This window comes from Neovison vison, chromosome 3 (assembly GCF_020171115.1).
Source record: "Neovison vison isolate M4711 chromosome 3, ASM_NN_V1, whole genome shotgun sequence".
In the NCBI taxonomy this organism is placed as follows: domain Eukaryota; kingdom Metazoa; phylum Chordata; class Mammalia; order Carnivora; family Mustelidae; genus Neogale; species Neogale vison.
Window position 1 is genome coordinate 160025317 of NC_058093.1, and position 24071 is coordinate 160049387.

The following is a 24071-nucleotide window of genomic DNA, read 5'->3' on the forward strand; positions in this document are numbered from 1 at the left end:
GCGCTTGAGCCCATGACCCTGAGATCATTACCTGAGCCAAAATTAAGTTGGACACTTAACTGACTGAACCACCCAGGTGCCCCTCTATCTCTTTTTTTTTTTTTTAAGATTTTATTTATTTATTTGGCAGAGAGAGATCACAGGTAGGCAGAGAGAGAGGGAAGCAGGCTCCCTGCTGAGCAGAGAGCCTGATGCAGGGCTTGATCCCAGGACCCTGAGATATGACCCGAGCCGAAGGCAGCGACTTAATCCACTGAGCCACCCAGCCGCCCCCCTCTGTCTCATTCTTGAACAGCTGTAGAGTATTGGGTTGTATGGATATAGTATGATTTATTTAGTTATATCTTGTGATGTGTATCCATAGTGATTTCTTTGTGCAGTTATGATAATATGTCCATAGGGTAAATTCCTAGACATGAAGTTTGCAGGGTCAAGGGATTTGTGCATTTACACTTTTCATGGGTATTGGTAAATTAATTTTCTAAGAGGTTGCACTAGTATATATTAACCACCAGTGTCTGAAGGTATCTAAAGGTGATAATCTTAGTCATACTTTTGCTAACTTTAGTTAGTGTCAGACTTTGACCTTGATCAGTCTAATAGGTGGAAAATAATTGGTTTTAAAAGCTTAGTATTTGTGTTCCTATCATCCTTCCATTCACATTCTAGCCCGTTTTTCTGTAGATTACTGATTTATAAGAGCTCTAGAATGGAGGAGGAGATAAAAATATTTGAACTCAGTACTTTGAAAATAAGCAAGATTAGCTTGATCTGAAAGAAAGTTTGTCTCATAATCTGAATTTGAAGTTGAGTTTTCTGAGAGCAGTGTAATTTTACATTTTACCCCCTTCATCTATGCTGGGTGAGGTTAAAACCAAAAACCAGCTTAGTGGAACAAATAATTAAAGGAAGAGGTTTAGGCCAAAAATTACTGATTTAGTAAATAACTAAACAAATTTTGAATCCACTGCTGGGCTTAATTCCACCATAGATGGGTAGATAGAGTGACGGTTGTTGCTTTCGATGAAACTTAGTTTAGTTGGAGCATTGGGTAGATTAAATGGAAGTAGTTGTAGTTGGAATAAGTGCTCTATAGGAAAGAATGGGATGCTGTGAGAGCATATCGGCATTGCCTAACCTGTGGACTGGGTGGTGCAGGAGAACCAGAGGAACCTGCTGAACTGAGGTCTAAAGGATGGGTAGGAGTTGGGGAAGTTAGAGGAGTGTTGTATAGTGCATGAAGAGAGAATAGTATAGAGGGCAGAGACAGACATTTTTGGGCCTTTAGTTTCTAATAAGGATTTACAGTGTTATCTGGAGAATAATCTTTGAAGAGTTTTAAAGCAAGAGATGGGCTGCCAAAAGTCTGAGGCATTGTTTCAGTGGTACGGGAATAAACTGGCTTTATCCCCTCATTTTTCACCCACCTCAGCTGTTATGAAGCAGCCAGCTGTGTCTGACTGAACTCTTGCTTCTGTCTAGGACAGATAGAATCTATTCATGAATCACCTGTGGATTGTGCACTTCCTGTGGCAGAGAGTTAAAGCAGTTTCTGCCATATAACCAACTGTTCGTCTATATGAACATGTCTTATAGTTTATAGTAATAATCAGTTTACCAGGGAATTACATGAGGCTGTCCCGCAGTTGTTAATAAGTCTTCAGTAGATTTTTGTTTCAAGATAATGGCTTTTCTTCTGATTTCTTCCTATAAGAGCTATAGTAGTGTTCATTGGTGTGTGTGTGTGTGTGTCTGTGTGTATATATTCGTTTATTCAGGTTTCTTTGCTGCTTTTCCCATGTAGTAGGCTTCCTCTGCAAAGAGGTTCTTGTGTTAATAGATAACACAGTAAAATTTTAGCTGTTGTATTTATTTGCATGTCATCTAGTGTGGTTTTAAATCATCAAAAACATGAGTGATTACCTTAAATTATGATATTCTGCTTTATATCAAAATGAATAGGCATATATGGTTTGTACAGTTGTAAGAAAATAAGTAATGATGCTCTCACTTTTTGAAATATTTTATTTATGTATTTATTTATTTTGGAGAGAGTGATCAAGAACATACGCAATTGAGGGAAGGAGCAGAGGAGGAGAGAGTAGGAGAAGGGGAAAGAATCCCAAGCAGAATCTGTGCCGAGTGAGGGAGCCCAACATGGGGCTCAGACCCATGACCCTGAGATCATGATCTGACTCAGAATCAGAGTCAGTTGCTCAACCGGCTGAGCTACCCAGGTGCCCCAAAGCTCTCACCTGATTGTGAATAAGTAAAACTAGATTCTAAACTGATCATGAGTTGCTGCAACTAGGTGGCATTTATGTAGTCCTTTGACTGGCAAAGTTTGTTTCATATTGTCTAATTGTGTATTATTATGTAGCTCTTTCTGACTTACGTGATGAACTGAATTTGTATTGCTCTTTTAGGGGATATGCTCAACATTTTAGGTAATATTATGTCCTCATATATTAGCCAGCCAGATTCTATTATTATTTATTTGTTTTTATTTACGTGTTCACATACAAGGTCCAAGGAAAAGGGGCTATACTTAATACCCGCTGTAGCTTAGAACTTTTAGTTCAGAGAGGTGAGATAGAAAATTGTTCCTCCCAATGTAAATATTGCCTGGTCCTTATTTGGTTATACTTTATTGGCACAAAAATAACAGTATACACACATACAGATACACTGGGTTATAATATTATATTTATGATTGTTTCCAATGTTGGTGTGATACATTAGTGGAGAGAAGGAATAAAGAGAACTCACATTTTTAATGATGTGACCTGTCATGTGCCAGTCTATATAGAGCTTGAAAACTCTTGATTGAATAGGAAAGGTCAGTGCCTGGCGTGGTCCCTGGCATATAGCAAACATTAAATAAATGCTATTTAAATTGAATAGAAAATTTAGAAAATAACTTTTTATAAGGAACCCTGTGACAATAAAAATAAAGGAAGTGATTAGGTCAGACCCAGTTTTAAGCATTACATTTTATTGCCAACAGAGTTTTTGCTTTAAGGAATTATGAAATGGTTTGTTTGCTCTTTCTGTTAACAGTTTGTGGCTCTGTTATTATCAAAGTTCACTAGAAAATAATTTTTGTGGGGCTCCTGGGTGGCTCAGTGGGTTAAGCCTCTGGCTTCGGCCCAAGTCATGATCCCAGGGTCCTGGGATTGAGTCCTCATTGGGCTCTTTGCTCTGTGGGGAGCCTGCTTCCCCCTCTCTCTCTGCCTGCTTATGATCTCTCTCTCTCTCTGTCAAATAAATAAAATCTTTAAAAAAAAAAGAATTTTTGTGATTTTCTTCGGGAACTGCTTGTTGTGATAAGTTCCATTAGTTTATTTTTGCCCTATATGAAGATATACATAGTTTTAGATGGAAGTAAGTGTTTTTACTGAAAATTTGGAGAAGAGTATTCATTATAGCAGTTCCTAGGTATTTCTCATATTTTAGCTTGGGTTCTACAAGGGGAAAAAAAGGAAAATAAAGTCTTGAAATTTGGACCTCATACCAAATCCATGCTGTAGTTTTGGGGTTTTTTTTTGTTTGTTTTTTGGTTTTTGGGTTTTTTTGGAGTATGCTGGGAAATATATTTTGAAATCTTGTGAATTTTTGCTTTAATGTACATTGTAGAAACCATTCTAAATTATTTTTAAGAGATGATAGCCCATGGACTTAAAGGTATTTTAAAATACACATTTTTAAATTTGAGTGATACATAATAGAATTTACCATTTTAACAATTTCTAAGTGTTCAGTTTATTGGTATTGGATATGTTCATACTACTGTGCAACCATCATCACCATCTGTTTCTAGAATTCTTTTCATCTTATAAAACTGGAACTTTATACCCATTAAACGATAACTCTCTGTGACTTCTTCCCCCAGCCCTTTGCAGTCACCTTTTGCTTTCTGTCTCTCTGAATTTATTCTAGGTACTTCATAGGAGCAGAACCATATAGTAGTTTTGTTTTGTTTTGTTAAGACAGAATGCTTAGGAGTTGGACTTTGGGTTCAAATCCTGGTTGATCCCTTCTTGGATATCTAGCTGTGGGCAGATAATCCTTTAGATGCCTATTTGTTGAACTGTCAAATGCTGGTAGTGATGGTACCTTACATAATTTGGAGTAAATTAGGTAGTACATGTAAAGTGCTTAGAATAATAGTGTATAATAGTGTGTAACCCATAGTAAAAGTAGTATTAACCTTTTCTTTGGGTGGGATTTTCTTTGGGTAGGGATAGGTAAAAAAGAGACAGGATCGAATATTGGGAAAATTGTCATTATGGTCATCTTCATGAGAAAGGGTCCTGCTCTCTTAATCAGTTATACTGAATGGTTTATCTAACTGTACAAGAGCCAAAAGAATCAGAACTTGATCTTTGTTATTGCCCTCTCTTCCATATCTTAATTATGTTCCAGAACTTTCAAAAGCAGAGTAGTGGGCCCTATCTTTAGATAGGCAAATGAGACTATGGAATGGATGGCATAGATTTGTAAAGTCTGGTCATTTCTGACTCAGTATTTTAGTTTCCTATAAGAAGGTTGTGTGTGTTTCCTCCCAAGAAAGATGTGAACTAGAAGTGGCGTTTAATGTGTTGAATGATTAAACTTGAATATTCAAATTGAGAGGGCTCATTTTGTCTTAAATCCACTAAGCTGGCCCACATAAATTGAGCCTTCAATTATCAGTCCTGACCATAAGTTTCCACCATTGAATGTGGATGCCACAGAGTACAGTGCTTCTGAATATAACTGTATTACTTTGAATAATTCATATTTAATCCTAGTAAAATTACATTATGAAAATAGTCAATATAAAAGATATGTTCCACTGGGGTTCCTGGGTGGCTTAGTGGCCTCTGCCTTCGGCTTGGGTCATGATCTCAGGGTCCTGGGATCGGTCCCGTGTCCTGCTCTCTGCTCAGCAGGGGGCCTACTTCCCCCTCTCTGTCTACTTGTGATCTCTCTCTCTGTGTCTAATAAATAAGTAAAATTAAAAAAAAGATATGTTCCACTAATTAAATTTACTTATATGTATGACTCTTATTTGGGTTGGACTTAATACTATACAACTTAACACTGTAACTACTAAGAATGTGTTCTGGCCCACAATTGGAGAAATCTCTTCCATTTTTTTAGAAGGATGACTACATCCATGGAATATTGTGAGAAGAGACATATTTTTGTCTAGATGAATTCAGTTATATAAGGTGTGTAATCCAGAGGAGCCTGGGTGACTCAGTTGGTTAAGCCTCTGCCTTTGGCTTGGGTCATGATCTCAGGGAGTGTCCTGGGATGGAGCCCCATTATGCTCTCTGCTCAGCAGGGAGCCTGCTTCCCATTCTGTCTCTGCCTAACTCTCTGCCTACTTGTGATCTCTGTCTGTGTCAAATAAATAAATAACAAAAAAATCTTAAAAAAATAGGGGTGTAAAAGTGGTTGAAAATCTAAACTGCCCATTTGGTCTCCCTAACATTTACTCTGTTAGCTTGGGAAATACTTATTTCATAAACAAAACACACATAATTAATTGAAGTGAAGTCTCTTTCAACGTATTTTACATTTTGTACTCTTATTTTACAGTAATTTAATGATAACTTTAAAATCAGTGTGGTTATTGAAACGTCATATATTCAGTCTTTAGGGTTCCATCTTTCTTTTTTTTTTTTTTTAAGATTTTATTTATTTATTTGACAGAGATCACAAGTAGGCAGAGAGGCAGGGTGGGGGGAAGCTGGCCCCCTGCTGAGCAGAGAGCCCGATGTGGGACTCGATCCCAGGACCCCGAGACCACGACCCGAGCTGAAGGCAGAGGCTTTAACCCACTGAGCCACCCAGGTGCCCCTCAGTCTTCTTTTTTAAAGATGTGTTTCTTTATTTGAGAGAGAGAGAAAGGGAGAGAGAGTATGTTATTTCAGAAAATGGTTTCACTTTTTCACTCCTAATTCCCTTGACATGGTCCTTCACGTCTGCTTCTCAGTGCTTCCAGGGATGGAGACCTGAACCCTACTACCTCTTGAGGCTCTTCTTGGACCTTGAGTCACCACCCAGCCTGTGCCTAGGGTTCCATCTTAACATGACCAGTCACCATCTTATTTCAAATAATCTGTATTTCATGTAGTGTTAAATAGTTTTAACAAAATTTAGTACAGATTGATTCACAGAGATGCACTTTTATAGACGTGAGGATTTTGTTGTATAAAACTGCTCATTTGGGAATGGTGATAAGACAGGAATCAAAGGTAAGTAGTTTGGGCAGCTTAGTAAGTCAATGAAACTAATTGTTGACTAATTTCTCCTACTGAGTCTTTTTTTTTTTTTTTTTTTTTTTTCCTAATGTTGTATTTCCAGAAGCTATAGAAACCTCTGGTGAGTTAAAGAATAGTGACTTGATAAGTTTGGTGGTAGAATGAGAAGTTAGAGTTGGACATGATACATAAAGGTTAGTAGGTTTGTTGACTCAGATATTGAGAAAGTTTGTCCAAGTTAAATGAGGATATTATAAGTAGATTTTTAATTAAAAAAAATTTTTTTTTTTTTTTAATTTTTCAGCCAAACCAAACAGGAAGCTTACTTTTCTCTACCTAGCCAATGATGTTATTCAGAACAGCAAAAGGAAGGGGCCGGAGTTTACAAAAGATTTTGCACCAGTTATAGTGGAGGCTTTTAAACATGTTTCAAGGTATGGTAATTGTTTGGGTACTAGGTAATCTGTTTTAAATTTGCATAATATGTGCTTTTGTTAAAATTTGCTGTAAGCCATTCAACAAAAAATGGAATGAATTTCTTTGAAATTTTCATTTGAAAAGACAACTATAAATGGCATTTGTAAATATATTAAATACTTTATATGAAGGGAAATTTTTGAACTGTTGCAGTGGTGGATATTTGGAGTACTTGAATTAACAGCTTTCCTTTAAGAGACCAAAAGTAACTGCCATTTTGGAATGAACTTCATTAAGAAGAATTAAAAATTTGTGTGCTTATAAAGCTATCATTTTTCTGACTAATATTTCTGGATAAACATCATACCTTTTCCTTTCATATTGCTTATAATTTTGAGGTTTTTTTAGTGTTTGGGTATATATCATAACATTTTAAAATGTCCGTGGAAGTATAGAATATTTAGAATAATAAGCTGATGAAAAATTTTGCAACCAAAAAATTCTGAAGGTAAAAGTCAGTGCTTTGGCTTATGTCCTTTTTAATGCTTATGTCCAAATATAGGCAAATATTTGGTAGTTTACTAGTAAGCATTATTGGGGGTAAACTACTAAATCAGTGTAAATTACAGAATCCAGGGGTAAATCTCTGAAGATCTCTGTTGAATGATTTAAGGATAAAAAATATACTCCAGGCATGCCTTGCAAATTTAATCATAGTGGATGCATTTTTCAAAAATTACAGTGTATGAAATACTGCTCTGTGTTATTCTTAAATGAGTATTATTTATATTTCCTTTTAGATAATGTCTTTTGTCATCTTTTCAGATATTGGCATTTCTTTTTTTTTTTTTTTTTTAAAGATTTTATTTATTTATTTGACAGAGAGAAATCACAAGTAGATGGAGAGGCAGGCAGAGAGAGAGAGGGAAGCAGGCTCCCTGCCAAACAGAGAGCCCGATGCGGGACTCGATCCCAGGACCCTGAGATCATGACCTGAGCCGAAGGCAGCGGCTTAAGCCACTGAGCCACCCAGGCACCCCATTTCTTAAGAGTTCAGTCGTAGGCCCTCTTTCTGTGGTCATACTCTTCACTTGAGCTTTGGTGATTTTATACATTGCATGTATTTAGTTATTATCCACACCCTAATATCTCACAGTCTTATTCTCCAGTCCAGATGTGTTTTCTTTGTTTTAGACCTGTGTGTCCTGTTGCCTGATGAATTTCTGGTTGTATGCCTCCAGACATCTTAAATGTACTGTGTCTCATATTGAACTCATATTATGTCCTTGCTCCCTGTCAGACTTGTTTCTTCTCTATGTTTCACTCTCTAAGTGGATCCAACTCTATCTATCCAGATGGCCATATGAGAAATTAGGCGTCATCTTTAGCTTTCTCTGATAATGTGATTTATAGTATATCAAATTCTCCATTCTCCTTCACTCCCTTTATCCCATGTAGTGTATATAGTTCCCACAGTTATTTAGATTTCTTTCCATTCTAGTTCCCATAATGTCTTCTTTTTTTTTTTTTTTAAGATTTTATTTATTTTTTAACTGAGCACCCAGGTGTCCTGATTTTATTTATTTTTTAGAGAGAGAGTGCACATGAGAACATTGGGGAGGGTGGGGACAGAAAGAGAGGAAGAAGCAGTCTTCCTACTGAGCAGGGAGCCCAAGATGCAGCTTGATCCCTGGACCCCAAGATCATGGCCATGACCTGAGGCAGACACTCAACTGACTGAGCCACCCAAGAACTCCCATAATGTCATTTTCTTTATAATTGCAGGAGCCTCTAGTATTGTTTAACCAGCTTAGGAAACTAGGCAGAGTTACAGAGCTGATCATAACACTCCCTTGCCTTTGAGGTCTCATTTGTCTCAGAGATTAAATCTAAAGTCCTGAGCAAGATTTAAGGTGTTGCTTCATGGCCTTATCCACATTTTCAGACTCCTGTCTCACATTTCTTCCACACACACAACTCATAGTCCAAGTTAAAGCTAACCGAACTCACTCTTCTAGTTCTTTCTACCTTAACGCTTTTAAATATGTTGCTTCTCCTGAGAAATTCAATAAAGTATTTATTGACTGCCTACTATGTGCTGGGCCCTAAGGATACTGTAGTAAACAGGATAAAGTTCTGTCCTAGTGGAGCTTGCATTTCAGTGGATGACAAAAGTAATAACTAGATGTATAGATGAATATATATTATGCTAGTAGAAGTATTGCGAGGAAATAAATTAAGGAAAGAACTAGAGGATATGAGGACTTTATATCATGAAATAAAGAATGACTATTTTGGAGAGATGGCATTTGAACAGAGACTGAAGGAAAAGATGAAATGAGCCACTTGAGCATCTAGGAGAGGATTCTGTGTAGAGGAAATACTTAGCAGAAGTAGTGAGACATATGTGTGCTGGGCATGTTTGAGGATCAGCAAGGAGATTTGTACAGGAGAAGGTATTTAGAAAATGTGGACTGAGAAGTAGCCAGGAAGTAGAACATGTCCACCTTGTGGTCCAGAATAAGGATTTTGGTTTTATGCTTGGTATGATTGATAGCTGCTAGGGGATTGAAGAGCTGTTTGATTTGACTGACATTAGTAGAGCATAGAGTAAAGATGTAAGAGCCTAAGAGACCAATGAGAAGACTTAAGAAATCCAGGCAAGAGGTAATAGTAGCTCAGTCTACAGTGGTAGTGATGAAGGCAGTAGGAAGTGATTGGGAGTAGTCTGTTTGCCACTTTCCTGTTGTTCAGTCATCAGATCTCAAATATCACTTCCTCAGATATATTTTTAAATCTGTTTTGAAGTGGGCTAGGCCTCTGCATTATGCTTGTCTTTAATACCTTGTTCTTTTTTGTGGCCCAGCTGCCATAAATAAAGCTCCATTTGTATCTTAAAGATAGTGCCTCTGATAGTGTCACAGATAGCGTTGATCAATACGTATTTGTTAAATAAATTTAAAAGTCACGTATTTGGAAGCTTCTTAGCCTCATATTCAGCCCCCATTTAGTTAGGGGCATCTTCGTTGTAAACCCCTAGTAGCCAGTGTGAGCACTTTTACATTTTCTTGTAAATTTTTGTTTAAAATGTGTCTAGGGGCACCTGGCTGGCTCAGTGGGTAGAGTGTGTGAATCTTGATTTCGGGGTTGTAAGTTTGAACCCCATTTTGGGTGTAGAGATTACTTAAAAATAAAATCTTAAAAAAATAAGTGTCTAAAAGCTTTTAAAGGAAGCAGGGAGTGGGTCTGTCTTAATCACTTCACCACTGGACTTCTGGTCACATAGTGGTGCTCAGTAAACATTTGAACAGCTTTTTTCAGGGAATGAATGTCTGATTGTATTGAAAATCACCATTACCTTTTCAGTAGCTCTATTAATTATTATTTGTATTTTTTCTTTAGTGAAACTGATGAAAGTTGTAAGAAGCACCTTGGAAGGGTATTATCTATTTGGGAAGAAAGGTCTGTTTATGAGAATGATGTATTAGAACAACTTAAGCAAGCTCTGTGTAAGTGTGTAATCTTTTATCATGATCTCTTCATTAAAATGTTTGCTTTCATTAAAACTTCAGTGCTCTCCCATTTCAGATGGTGATAAGAAGCCTAGGAAGCGAACTTATGAACAGATAAAGGTGGATGAAAATGAAAACTGTTCCTCTCTGGGATCTCCAAGTGAACCACCACAGGTAGAAGTTTTTCTTTGTTGAGGAAGTTATGTTACTGTTACTTCATGTGGCCATCAAGCTTTATTAATTTTGATGTTTTACTTCTGTAAATTGATTTTTATTATAATTCTGATTATAAGAAAAGCTATATGACTATCTCTTATTTTCTGATGACAGATTGCTTATGTTTAATGTAGTATGTTGTATATTAGGCAACTATATTTTGCATAGAAAGAGGATATCTGATTGTTAAATATGATTAGGTCTGGTGAGATATCCCCATTTAAATAGTTTCCTTTTAAATAAATAGAACATTATATGATAAGACTATTTTATTATATGATTTAAGTACACTGAAAATGCCATTCCTAGAGATAAACACTGCCCTTTAGAGTATTTTTTCTTTTAAACATGTAAAAATGAGTGTTATAGTAACAAGCATGTATTCATATAGTTCTATGTAACTATAGAAACATATAGTTCATGGTAAAATAAGATGGATTAGAGTCATTATCTTAATATCCCATGTCCTCCCAGGTTGGTACAGTATATCATTCTTTAGCCATCAGATGATTCCAGAAAAACATTTTTAACTTTTAATTATGTGGGCATTGAGTGTTAAAGCTTCCTCCTTCTATGTTTCAAACATATAGGAGGGACAGATAAAATTTAAAAGGAGAAAATGAAGACATAGCCATACTCATAAAACAAGGTAAATATCTTCGTGGGCTAGAAGTGGTACAGAAGCGCACAACTCCATATGTGTGCCAGAGCCTGGTTTTTGCTAAGCTTTGGTCTGGAAGCAAACATGGCTTTCCAGAAATACTAGGGTAATAAGAACTCAAAGTGCTCTGTCGGAGTTGGAGGACTGGACCTGAATTCACTGCACAAAACCAGAGGCTGGGTGAAACGCTTTCCCCAATGAAAGGAGCTTGAAAGAAATAAAACTGTGGGTGTGTTATGTCAGTGTTAATACTGGGGAGGCAGAAAGAATCTTAGCTTGGTGGTCAGCTAGGACCAAGCTACCTGTTCACTCGTTGACAGGAGGTACTGAAGCCCATATGATCACCAGGGAGAAAAGCTTGAGGAAAAAATAACAACAACATTTCAAACAACCAAACACTTAGGTTTATATTTCTTTCTATTTGGCAATAATTAAGACAAAGCACTTTGTGCTGAGAGCCACCTTATGATTCCATGAACAGTATTTTACCCAAGTTCTGGAGATGGAGTCTGATCCTCTTATGTTCTCCGTGATGAAAAGAGTAGCTTTGGTTGTACTTCTTAGGAGTATCTGTCTGACTCTAATCTAGTACTTAAATAAAATGCTGTGGTTTTTCATTTTATAATGACTACTTTCAGATTAGTTACACTGCTTAATTCTCAGTGGTTCATCTTTGTAGCTGTCATTTTATTCATGTCATTCTTTATAAGAATGGCTAAAATTTCTCTTTGTAGGATCCAGTTGAGCTCATTTCTTTCTCTTCTACGAGAAAGTTGTAGGCTAATGTTGTTTTCAGACAACTTTACTTTTTTTATCTGATTCCTTGACCCAGCACTGGAAACTTAGAATTAACTCACGTGTGAATGTGAAGGTGAGATGAGAGCAGGTTGTAGTGAAAGCATGCATATCAAGACCATAAAGCCAGATTACTTATCAGAACTTCAGAAAATTTGAGAACTTTCTAAGACTGATTAAAAAATGACAATATAAAAGTTAATTGGGGAACCCTGAGAAACAAGCTTTCTCATAATCATTGCTCTTAAGCTCACTTTCATTTGTAGTGGTATATATCTTAAATCAAAATTATTTTGTAAAATATTAGAATATTAAACACATAGTAATGAATTAAAAGCATATGTAGGGTAGTTTATTTCTTATTAGACTCCATTCTTTTTTTAACATTTTATTTATTTATTTGACAGACAGAGATCACAGGTAGGCAGAGAGGCAGATAGAGAGAGGGGAAGCAGGCTCCCCGCTGAGCAGGGAGCCCCATGTGGGTCTCCATCCCAGGACCCTGGGATCATGACCTGGGCCGAAGGCAGAGGCTTTAACCTACTGAGCCACCCAGGTGCCCCTAGACTCCATTCATTCTTATCACATTTGATCATTTACTTTCTGTTAGACTCCAGTGACAACTTTTTTGTAAGGGAATAGCTTAAAGAAAAATCAGTAACGATCTGTCAGTGTTATCTTTAATGATGCACAGAGTTGTATATATCCTGTATTTTTCAAGTGTGTGTGTAATTTCCTACTGTTCCAGGAACTAGTCTTAGAGATTAAAAAAAGAAAAAAAGGAGGTGGTATATAAATGGAGACCAGTGAAAAGAAAATGTATTAGTTTTTCTCTGGAATAAATTTATAGATATTATGAATTGAAGTTACCAGCAAAGACTTGCCGTTCCCTCCTAATTATATCTGATATGAAAACAGTGCAAGTAAAATATTCTAGTGATAAAATAATTTTTATATTGGCTAAGTGTTTATGGAAGTATTAATCATCAGATACATGGAATTTTGTGAAATTTTAATGATCTTGTTAACAGACTATAGAGTAGTTGAAGATAACCATATTTAAACATATTCTCAAACTTCATTGCTCTTCTGCTTTAATTACATCATGTAGAAATAGAAACTTGAGGACTCTTCTTTGTTGTAGTAGAACATGATTTGTATCCCCCACCCCATATATCCAATTTAGTATTAAAATATTCTGCTCAGGTACAGTGATAATATAATGAATATGTTGTATGTAAAATTTGTATTGTGTAGGTTGAAGTTATAGCCTGCTTTCCCTTTTGCCACTGTATGTATTTGGCATATAAATGAAGCCTGTTACTTTCAGAGTCTGACAGTTATTTTTACACTATCTGTCTTTACCACTGGAGTATGACTTCCTGAAGGCTAAGGGCCATATCTTATTTTAGTTTTCAATATATATTTTTAATATTTGACAAAGTGTAGTTTCTTTTTCTTAATATTTCTTAGAAGAAATGGACTGCCTTCAAAAGTAGTTTATATTTAAAACTTTGTAGCCCATACGGAGTAAGGAATATGAAATAAATTTTAAGCCTTTCGTATTTGTTCAAGCTTCATTTATTGTGGTTCTAAAGTTGTATAACTTTTTAGACTCTAGATCTTGTTAGAGCATTGCAAGATCTAGAGAATGCAGCTTCAGGTGATGCAGCAGTTCATCAGAGGATAGCATCTTTGCCTGTTGAAGTTCAAGAAGTATCCCTACTAGATAAGATAACAGGTAAGAAAAAAAAATGTGATCTGAAACTTTTTTGGAAGTCAGGGTGAGGGAATGGCATATGGTGTTGTTTTTGTTGTATAATAATGTTGTTATTCTGTGCTTTTCTTAGATAAAGAATCTGGAGAAAGGCTTTCTAAAATGGTAGAGGATGCTTGTATGTTGCTGGCAGATTACAATGGCAGATTGGCGGCTGAAATAGATGATAGGAAGCAACTCACTCGAATGTTAGCAGATTTTCTTCGTTGTCAAAAGGAAGCCCTTGCAGAGAAAGAGCATAAATTGGAAGTGCGTAACCTTTTCCTTCTTTAGTGTTTACTTGTTTAATTTACTTCTTGGTAGCCATTTCAGAATACTCTGTTCCTGTACATTTTGCATTTTTTTGACATAGACCTTTTGAGACAATGGCCCAGGTAAGCTATTCCTTGCAGGAACAGGTTTCTTTCTGCTTGAACCAAGTCAGCAGCCTAAGTAAACTTAGAAATTTGGTATTATGAAAATTGGTTGCTTTATAAAATTATTCATGTGGAATTCCGGTAAGAGTAATTCATCCAAAGAATTTAAACTGTCATTTTCAAGAACAGAACTAATTGGAAAATAGCAGTATAAAGTCTGGTGTGAACTGTAGTAATTTATGGTTGGATTTATTGAATTCCTGTTCTGAGTACATGTATGTACTTTTAGGTATACAATAAAAAAATAAAGAGTTTTTTTGGCATAGAATTAATTCTGGGTATGTTAGTCCCCCTCTCGCTGTCCCTGTAAAGTTCATCAGTTCTGTTCAAGAAGTTAGTCTTCAAGTTACTCTTTTGTTGCATCCCTGATTCTGATGTTTAACATATTCCAACTTCACTCCTGGCTCATACACAACCTTTGGTAAAAGAAAGTCATCACTCCTTTAAGTTAAGTGGAGAATGATACTGTTGATGAGTCTGGGAATGCAGAGCTGAAAAAGAGAAACATTTTCCTATTTCCATTGTGCAGAGTAGCTGTTGTCAGGGGTGAATGGACCAGAATCTTTTTTGACTAGTTCTTTTTAAATTGTTTATTGCTCTGCAATTTCTTATTCTATATATGTATGTAGTAGAATTTCTAAGTTGTCTGGATCCCTTTATTTAAGCAGTTCTCTGTAAATTTGTAGGTTTGTTATGATACTGCCTGTCCTAAGTGGCTTTTATTAGTGTTTAGTTCTTGTTTTAGTGGTCTCTGCCGAAGAGGATCATCATTTCTGCCTGTGAGACCAGCTATTTGATCACGAGCTCTCCCATCCCAAATTCTCAACTTTTAATTTAGCATTAACCCTTTTCAATTTGGGGCATAGTTATTGACACCATGCTCTACCTTTAGAAAGGTTTTGCAATTGTACATGGAAAGGAAAAGGTAAAAAATTTTATGAAGGAATGGGTGATACTGAACTTAGCTAGCTTTTGATATTGTGATGCAACTTCTGTGTTAAACATTGTTACTTGTTTTATTGTTAGCAGAATTAAGGGTAAGTAATGTTATGCAATTTTTGTCCTTCATCTGTTGGTATGGTTTCTTTAACTTCTATTGAGCTTCTGTTGCAGGTATTGGACATGGCGTATCTTCTAACGATGTCATCATCATTAGCATATTCTTCCTGCTAAAAATAAACATCAAACTCCAAAGCCTGTATTGTCTCATGTTTTTGAAAATTGAAGACTGAAACTGTTATTCTACTGTATGCTACTTTTTCACTTTTTTGTTATTTATCACTGGTTATAAAAGTAGAATTTGTTTGAAATGTAAGGAAGTATGGAAATAGATCAGATGTCACTCTCCAGTTCCCTCTTTTCCCAGTTCCTTTCAGCTAGATTGCATAGTTGATGGTTATAGGTGATGAGGCTGATCATAATAATAGCAATCACATTTACCATGCGTTAGGTACTGTTGTAAGCACTTCACATTAATCCTATATAGCAGGAAGAATGGTCCCCATTTTACAGGTAAAGAAAATGGAGGCACAGGGAAATTAAATAACTTGGCCAAGGTCACAAAGAGATAGTGAGTTGTCCAGAACCCAGGAATTCTGCCTCCAAAAGGCACATTTTTTTCCAGGTTTTAAAGGAATTTCAGTTCGTAGCAAAAGGTAGAAACTTTCTCTCCGACTCTTTCTGCTTCCTCCCTCCTCAGAGGTAATCACTGTCTTAAAGTGTTCTAGAACTTGTTTTTCAGCATGACTGGATATTATATTAAAAAAGAGACCACCTAAATTATGCTGAGCATGTTTTTAGAAGTAATAAAAATGTAGATTTACAATAAATTAGGAAATCATTCCACAGAGCTCTTTGTAAGTTACCATTTATTAACTGAGTGATTTCTTTGTCCAAAGATTACAGAAATGATTTGAGATATTTAGACATTTTTTGTATCAAGTAGGTGGCATCACTTTGAAGTTGAGACTGAGAGGTCAAGATTTATACTTACCATGCATATAAGCCGTGGTATCATCAAATAGTTTTGAGTTATCTGCATCTTTGAATATCAGCTGTCATTGATCAGGTATCGAGTCATTTTTTGTTTTTTGTTTTTTTTCTTTACATCGAACATAAAGTATTCAGGAATTGTCTCTTTCATATTTTTTAAGGAGGTTGGTATTAAAGCATTTGTAATGAATGAAAACATGAATTGTTCTTTAAAATTTTGGCAATTATGAATCATTTTTGGAATTTGTGACTAACTTTAGCTGGTTTCTAAGCAGATAACTGTTTAGACTATTAATCTAATTTATGCTTACAAAATGCATGTCACAGATGGCTTTAGAAATCATACCATTCAGAAGTAGAAATTACTGAATAAACCCTTGTTCACCTCGTTTATTATTTTGGAAGATATTCATGGATAGGGAAGACTTAAAGTGACATTTTGATTTTGATACTGTTGGGGAGGATAAAGTACAGATATCAGCAGTTCTTTCACATTTAAAATGATAAGGTCTTTGATGCTTGATACAGCTGGTGTAAGGAAATATGCTTTTATAAAATCCCTGTTTATGTCATTGTACCCAGGTGTGTTTTAAATTGCTAGAATTCCATGGAATATTGGAAGTCACAATTTGATGGCTTTTAAGTCAAATTATAGTTCCAAGTTCTAGAAGTCTGGATGGGAAAACTGTCAGAGAGGACTGTATTTATTGTTTTTGTTTATCTTACATCAGTATATTCAGATTTAGCTCATTTTTAAAATTGAGGGTGTAGTATTCATTTCATGAGTGTTACTTGTTTAGTTTATTTAAGCCTGTCCCTCTTCTCATGGTGTCAGATTGCAGCCACTGAGTTGCTTTTGTGTGTTATAGGTAGTGCTGCAGAGAATATCCTGGTGATTCAGGCTTAGTCTAGTTGTCCAAGTGTATCTGCAAGATTGATTCTCTGAAACAGAATAGCATATCTGGATCCAAGGGAATGTGTGTTTATGTTTCAACAGGATACTTAAGTCCACCAAAAGTTTCTGCCTATTCATTCATTCATTCATTTTGCTGCATTTATTTATTTATTTGAGTATAGTGCACTATGTTGTATTGGTCTCAGGTGTAAATATTCTGCCTTTTTTTTTTTAAAGATTTTATTTATTTATATGACAGACACAGATCACAAGTAGGCAGAGAGGCAGGCAGAGAGAGAAGGAGAAGCAGGCTCCCTGCTGAGCAGAGAGCCCGATGCGGGGCTCCATCCCAGGACCCCAGGATCATGACCTGAGCCGAAGGCAGAGGCTTTAACCCACTGAGCCACCCAGGTGCCCCAGTATTCTGCCTTTTTAAACTCCATGCAGTATGAGTGCGTCTTTTCCTGTACAACCTAACCCATGCTGAATATCAGTGATTTTTAAAAAATTTTTGCATATCTGATAGTTTAAAAATTATTTTTTTGTTCACCCAGATTGGTCATCTTTTAAAAATATTTACCAGCTATTTTTGTTGTATAATCCCTATTTCCTTTGACTGTTTTTCTGTTTGATTCTAAGTTTGCATGTTAATGTTTGTCTTTTCTTTTATAGATTCTGGGCTTTCTGGATATAGTTAAGATGGTCTTCTCATTTCATAATTTTAAAAATACTATGCTATCTTGGGCGCCTGGGTGGCTTAGTGGGTTAAGCCACTGCCTTCGGCTCAGGTCATGATCTCAGGGTCCTGGGATCGAGTCCCGCATCAGGCTCTCTGCTCAGCCGGGAGCCTGCTTCCTCCTCTGCCTGCCTCTCTGCCTACTTGTGATCTCTCTCTGTCAAATAAATAAATAAAATCCTTTAAAAAAAAAAATACTATGCTATCTTTCTAGATTTTTTCCCTAGTAATTTTATCCATTAGGATTTTTTAATTTATGGTGTGACATGTGGCTTTAATTGAAGTGATAGTAAATGTCCCTTGTCATGTGCTAATTAATGGTTAATGAGACCGTTTCTGTTATACTTAATTCCTATATATATATATATATATATATATATACATGGGAATGTAGTCCCTTTTTTATTCTAGTGGCCCATTTGTCTTACCCATCTTTAATTATGAAGTAGATTTTTGTTTGTATTATTTTTGGTATTCATGTCTACAATTTTAATTAATAATGATTGTTGTATATATGAGTTTTTACTGTCTTTCCACTTACTTTATATGTATTTGCTTTCATACTTAATATTTCAAATGGCGTGGGGCATCTGGGTGGCTCAGTGGGTTAAAGCCTCTGCCTTCAGCTCAGTCATGATCTCAGGGTCCTGGGATCGAGCCCCACATTGGGCTCTCTGCTCAGTGGGGAGCCTGTTTCCCCCTCTCTCTGCCTGCCTGTGATCTCTCTCTCTCTCTCTCTCTGTCAAATAAATAAATAAATAAAATCTTAAAAAAAAAAAATTCAAATGGCGTTGTCCCAAGTAGATATTTCTTATTTTACTTGGCCTTCTCCCTGTTTCTGAATAAATTGTTTACTTTTGTTATCCATCCCCGCTATCTGCTAGACAGTGTTTTCCAGGATTTTCAAGAATGTTTACTTTCATAAAGCTTTGTTTCCCAGAAAGTTCAATTATCATTTTTTAAATGCTTAAGATAAATTTTGTTTTGCCTGAGATTTTTAGTGATTAGAGATTCCTAATGTCTGCTCTCTCACTATAGGAAATAAGAATGTTTTAAATAGACAGCACTGAAAGTGCAGATTTAAAAATTTTCCTGAAGGTGTTACAACACCTGCATATAGCTTTTTGATGGTTATTTATCAAATTTCAAATTTTATTAAGAGTATAGTGGTAAAGATATGGAGAACTGCTTATGGAATCTTTCATCTGTAGTTCAGTTATTTCTTACATTTTACTTTTTTTTTCACTGAAGTCATTGATTTAACTTTAGAAGTAATTTGATAAGATGGAGCTATATGGATTTTTTTTAAGTAGACATTACTAATTTCTGAATGGTTCTTATTTTTTGAGATCTAAATATTAAGTGTGAATTTTTTATGGTTAATTTACCTTTCAAGGATCATAATCTTAATATTTTTTATTGATTATGCAGTTAATCTCTTTCTCATAGGAAAGAAGCTCCTTGAGCAAAAGGTTTTAGCCCTGTGTTTTGGCTTCATGTATCTTGTGTACTTTCATGTAATATATGTACAACTTAAACTACTGTTTTCCTTTTTAATGAATGGCTATATCATAATTTAACAGCTCTGTGTCCTTTGACTAAGTGTTTTGGTTGCTTTGATATTATTATAAACACTATTGCAGTGAACAGCTCTTCTAGTATACTCTTGACTCAAATATGTCTTCTTTTGTGATAAATTCCTAAAGATGAAATTGCTAATTCATAGTAAGGACTCGATACATGTTATCAATCTAACTTTCAGTAAGATTGTACTACATCGTCTTTGATGATTCCCAAATATTACGTATAGGTCTTCTGGGCCATTCATTTCTCTTTTTTAAAAAATGCATTATATTGCTGGGTAGATAACATAGGGCATGTGTTTTCACTTTTGTCCATGAATTGGATCTTCAAATGCAGATGTTTGGCTTGGTTTCTCACTCCTGTCTTTTGGCTTTATGGGGTAAGAGTTTTAACAGACTGATCTAGAGATTTTCAGTTGATCCTTATTCTCAACGTTAAGACTCACTATTAGGTTTCAAGGAGCTTGGTACCTCAAAGTCCTGAGCCTCTCCAAAGTTCCTCAGGATGAATTAAATCACTTTTGGTCATTATTCCTTTGTTCCAGTTTTTTCTGTCTTCCAAAAGTTTCTTGACAGCTGTGTGCTGTGATTCCCTTTTCTTCATTCCTTTGGGTTTCCACCTTTAAAAATTGTTTTACTGTTTTAGTCTCTTTTTGGGAGGGAGTAGAGATAAATATGAGTTCAGTTTATTATAAAAATGGAAGACCATTGTGTCTTTTAAAATAGAACTATAGTATATGTGTTTTGTAACTTCTGCCAAGCTACCCTTGTCTAAGTGGTTGTCATATTACCTAGATTGTTAACAACTCACCTTTTCTTTCTCCTAACTCCTGTCCTTCCTACGCAACTGCAGCCTGGTTTATCTTTGAAGAAGTCTGGGCTCATTATACCCCTGTTTAAAACTCTCCACTGCTTCCCATTACACTTTTAAATCTTATTTAAAACTCCATGATATTACTAGTTGTGAGTCTTCATGTAACCTCATCTTGAACCATCTCAACAGCATTCATTTGACTCTTAAAGCAGGTGAAGCATTTTCTTGCTAATCGTTAACAGAATGGGTGGAATGCTCTCTCAACCAGTTTATTACTTAACTGATGTCTTTTTTCATGTAGATTTATGTGCCCCTGTCACCTCTTCAGCCTCTTTCACTGCCTTTTCATTTGGTTCCACCTACCCCTTCTCCTGCCCTCTTCACACCCAGTATATTACAGTGTCATTTTCTTTTTGGCTTTTTATTTGTTTTTCCTTTATAGTACATATCACTCTTCGAAGATTTAAAACTTTGTTTTTCATGTTTATTGCCATATTGTAAATGGTTGGAGTAGTACTTTTCTCCTGGTGTTTTTGTTGAATGAGTAAATAATTGAAATGATGAATGAGTGAATATTAGTACGAATGTAATTTGCAAGAAGTATATAAGTATTTATGTTTTAAATTGGTGACTTATTTTGTAATTAAACCAGAAAAAGAATGCTGCTTTAATAAAAATGATTAAAGAGATTTGAGGCTTTTGAAGAAAATTATATCAAGCACGGTAGGTGAACTAGTTTTTAAGTCATATTAGTCTAGCCGAATACTTTCAAAAGGTGGGCCTTGTGTTCAGGAATGCAGCTTATAGAACTGCAGTTGAGCATTTGAAACAAAGGAGTAAGTGGCCATTTAAAAATTGTAGAATTATTTTACCAGTTTGCCCTGTTTTTCCTTCAATAGAATAACATGTTAACAGTATGTTAGAAAACATGAGTAACAAAATGAACAGTACTCAGCCACAAAGAAGCCCTGAATGTATGAGTCACAGTGCTACCAGGTAGAAGAACTGGAGCCACAAGTGAAATCAGAGTCTTTAGGCCAGTGATCTTTCTTTTTACATAAAAAGAAAGGAATTTAAGCTGTAATTGCCTTCTGGTTGCTCACTCATTCAAAGAATAAACTAATAATAGTAATACCCTTCAAGAGGAACATTGTGATTAAAAATTTATGTTTACAAAGCAATTAGCACTCTCCTGAGCAAATAAGTGCTCAGTAATGGATAACTTCTACTGTTGTTACTGTGGCCGCTGAGACTTACTAGAAGTAAGTCTTACTAGGTGAGATTGAAAAGTAGGTTGGAACCAGATTGTGGAGAGCACTAAAGGTCAGGTTGAGCTGATGGTTGTAGCAATCTAAAGTCTGGAAAGGAATGGTGACATTGGCAGTGTTTGCAAGCCTGGTTAAAGTTACTGAGCGGTTTACAATGGGGAGAATTTGCAATGACCAGATGGGGCGCCTGGGTGGTTCAGTGGGTTTAAGCCTCTGCCTTCGGATCAGGTCATGATCCCAGAGTTCTGGGATGGAGCCCCGCATTGGGCTCTCTGCTCAGCAGGGAGCCTGCTTCCTCCTCCTCTCTCTCTCTGCCTGCTTCTCTGCCTACTTGTGATCTTTGTCAAATAAATAAATAAAATATTTAAAAAAAAAAAAAAAGACCAGATAGGATTTAATTAGAAAATTTTACATTATGGTAATATAGTTAATAATAGCAGTGAGAAAATAAAGGAATGAGCAGATATCGGAAACAAATGGTAAAAATGTATCAATTGGGTTTGAGGATAGAGAGGTAGAAGGAACCCGTGATAAATGAAATGTTGAAAACCATGAGTCAAATGATTTTGACATTGACTAAAAGAATATTAAAATAGGGAACTAGTTTTGGTGGGGAGGATGATTTTGATTTTAGGTAGATCAAATTTAAACTTCGTTGTTTTTATTTTTTGTGCAGTGAAGTTCAATTATTTTTATTTTCTCCCAGCTTTATTGAGATAACTGACATAATGAGCGAACTATTTTAAAATTCCTTTTTGTTTTTGCTTTCTTAAAAGATTGAATAGTTGACACTAAAATTTTTCTAATTGTAAAAGTAGTGAGTGATCCTCATAGTTTAGAAACCATTCATAAGAACACACAGATAGCACCTGTAGTCTAACTACCCCTCAAATACCACTGATAAGATTTGGAAGATGGAATCATACAGTGTGTACTATTTACATATTGTCTTTTTTACTCATTTATAAACATTTTCTCATTATCTAAAATGAAGTAGTTATTTTTTCCCAGTTTCTTGCTATTGAAAAACATTGCTTTGAATGACCCTTTTGCTGATTCTTTGCTTATCTGTGATATTTTTTTCATGAATTCCTAGATGTAGGTAGGGGTAAAAATAAAACAGTAAAGCGAAATTATTTTCATGCTCAGTCTCCAACTTAAAAAAACAAAATGATATTCTTCTGGTGACAAGAGGAGGTGGAAGTGGAGATGTCCTCAGTTGCATTTTATTGATGTAAATTCATATGATGCAATCTCTGTGAAGAGAGTTGGTAATAAATACTAGAACCCCTTATTTTACATAATTTTTTCTGGGGTTTTTTGTTTTTGTTTTTGGTTTTTTTTTTGTTTGTTTGTTTTTGTTTTTGTTTTTTTCCTTTTACCAGGTCATTTAAATTGCATAGTGCTCTAAAAGTAGCTAGTTAGTAGGGGAAATTCTGGGAGCCATTGAAGTGACGGCATGGTTCTTGCTTTTGTATTTTAAAATATTATAAAATATACATTACATAAAATTGACCATCTTAAGCATTTTTAAGTGGACACTTAAGTAGTGGGAAATACATTCTTTTTGCTGTGCAGCCTATCTCCAGAACTCTTTACTCTTTCGAATCGAAAGTCCGTACCCATTAAACAACTCCTCATTCCCCACTGTTCCCAACCCTGACATCCAGGGTTGTCTTTCTGTCTCTGAATTTGACTAGGTACCTAATATAAGTGGAATCATACACTATTTGTCCTTTTGTTACTGGCTTACTTAGCTCAGTGTAATGTACTTTGGTTTTATTAGTGTTGTATCATGTGCCACAGAGTTCCATTTAAAGGCTGAATAATATTCCATGATGTGAATATATCCACATTGTTTTCCAGTGCATCTTTGATGGATACTTGGGTTGCCTCCGCTTTTTGCTGTTGTAAATAATGCTGCTATAAGCGTGTGCTTAGCAGATACCTCTTTTGAGTCCTTAGTTTCAGGTCTTTTGGGTTGGATTGCTGGATCATATGGCAATCCTATTTTCAGTGTTTTCAGAAACTGTTGTACCATAGCATACCATCCATAACAGCTGTACCATTTTATGTTCTTACCAATAATGCAGTGAGTTCTATCTTCACTTCCTCAAAAACACATATTATTTCCATTTTTATTGATAGTAGCCATCCTAATTGATTGGTCATTTATTTATCATCTTGAAGAAATGCCTGTCCATGTCCTTTGTCCATTTTAATTAGGCTCTTTGTTGTTGTTACAAAGCGATGATAAATATAGCCTAAGGTTCATGATAACTTGTTACTAGAAAGAGTTTTGGAGATCATGTAATCCACCAGTGCTGGATTGTGGTAGATGTTATTCTAGAACATTTCCCAAAAGATAGCCTCTACTTGAATGTTTCTGATGTAAAGGGAACACACTGATTGAGAGCAGTCTTTTTTCCATGTTCTGGAAAATTGCTAGGAACGTACTTCTTTTTTTAAATTTTTCACAAAAGTATTTGCTCAAATATATATACTTATGTGTTTGTACGTGTATCCACACATACAGATTAATACATTGGGGAAAATGGAAAATATAAAAAATCCAGAATGGAAGCTAAAAACCAGAATCTGCTACTGATATTGAAAATGCATAATTTGAAATAAGAGCTCCTTATTTTTCCCCTCTTTGCTCCTTATAGACCAATTTTGTTTATAAGATCTTAGATCCTTTATTGGTGTGAAAGAATCATTTTTCTTATTTTGTA

At 35.6% G+C, this 24071-nt stretch overlaps 1 protein-coding gene across 3 annotated transcripts in view; it reads left to right on the forward strand.

Moving 5' to 3' along the window:
- Nucleotides 1-24071, forward strand: part of RPRD1A (regulation of nuclear pre-mRNA domain containing 1A) — a 79086-nt gene that overhangs the window by 26273 nt on the left and 28742 nt on the right. Inside the window, exons 2-7 of one of the 3 annotated variants that reach the window (XM_044243149.1) lie at nt 6559-6688; nt 10074-10180; nt 10260-10357; nt 13470-13596; nt 13706-13885; nt 15162-17213. In XM_044243149.1, the coding sequence (XP_044099084.1) occupies nt 6559-6688; nt 10074-10180; nt 10260-10357; nt 13470-13596; nt 13706-13885; nt 15162-15280 (761 nt within the window). In that variant the 3' untranslated portion in view covers nt 15281-17213. Of the gene's footprint in view, nt 1-6558; nt 6689-10073; nt 10181-10259; nt 10358-13469; nt 13597-13705; nt 13886-15161; nt 17214-24071 lie in introns of those variants that run through there. The other 2 variants (XM_044243148.1, XM_044243147.1) reach the window with 2 other exon arrangements.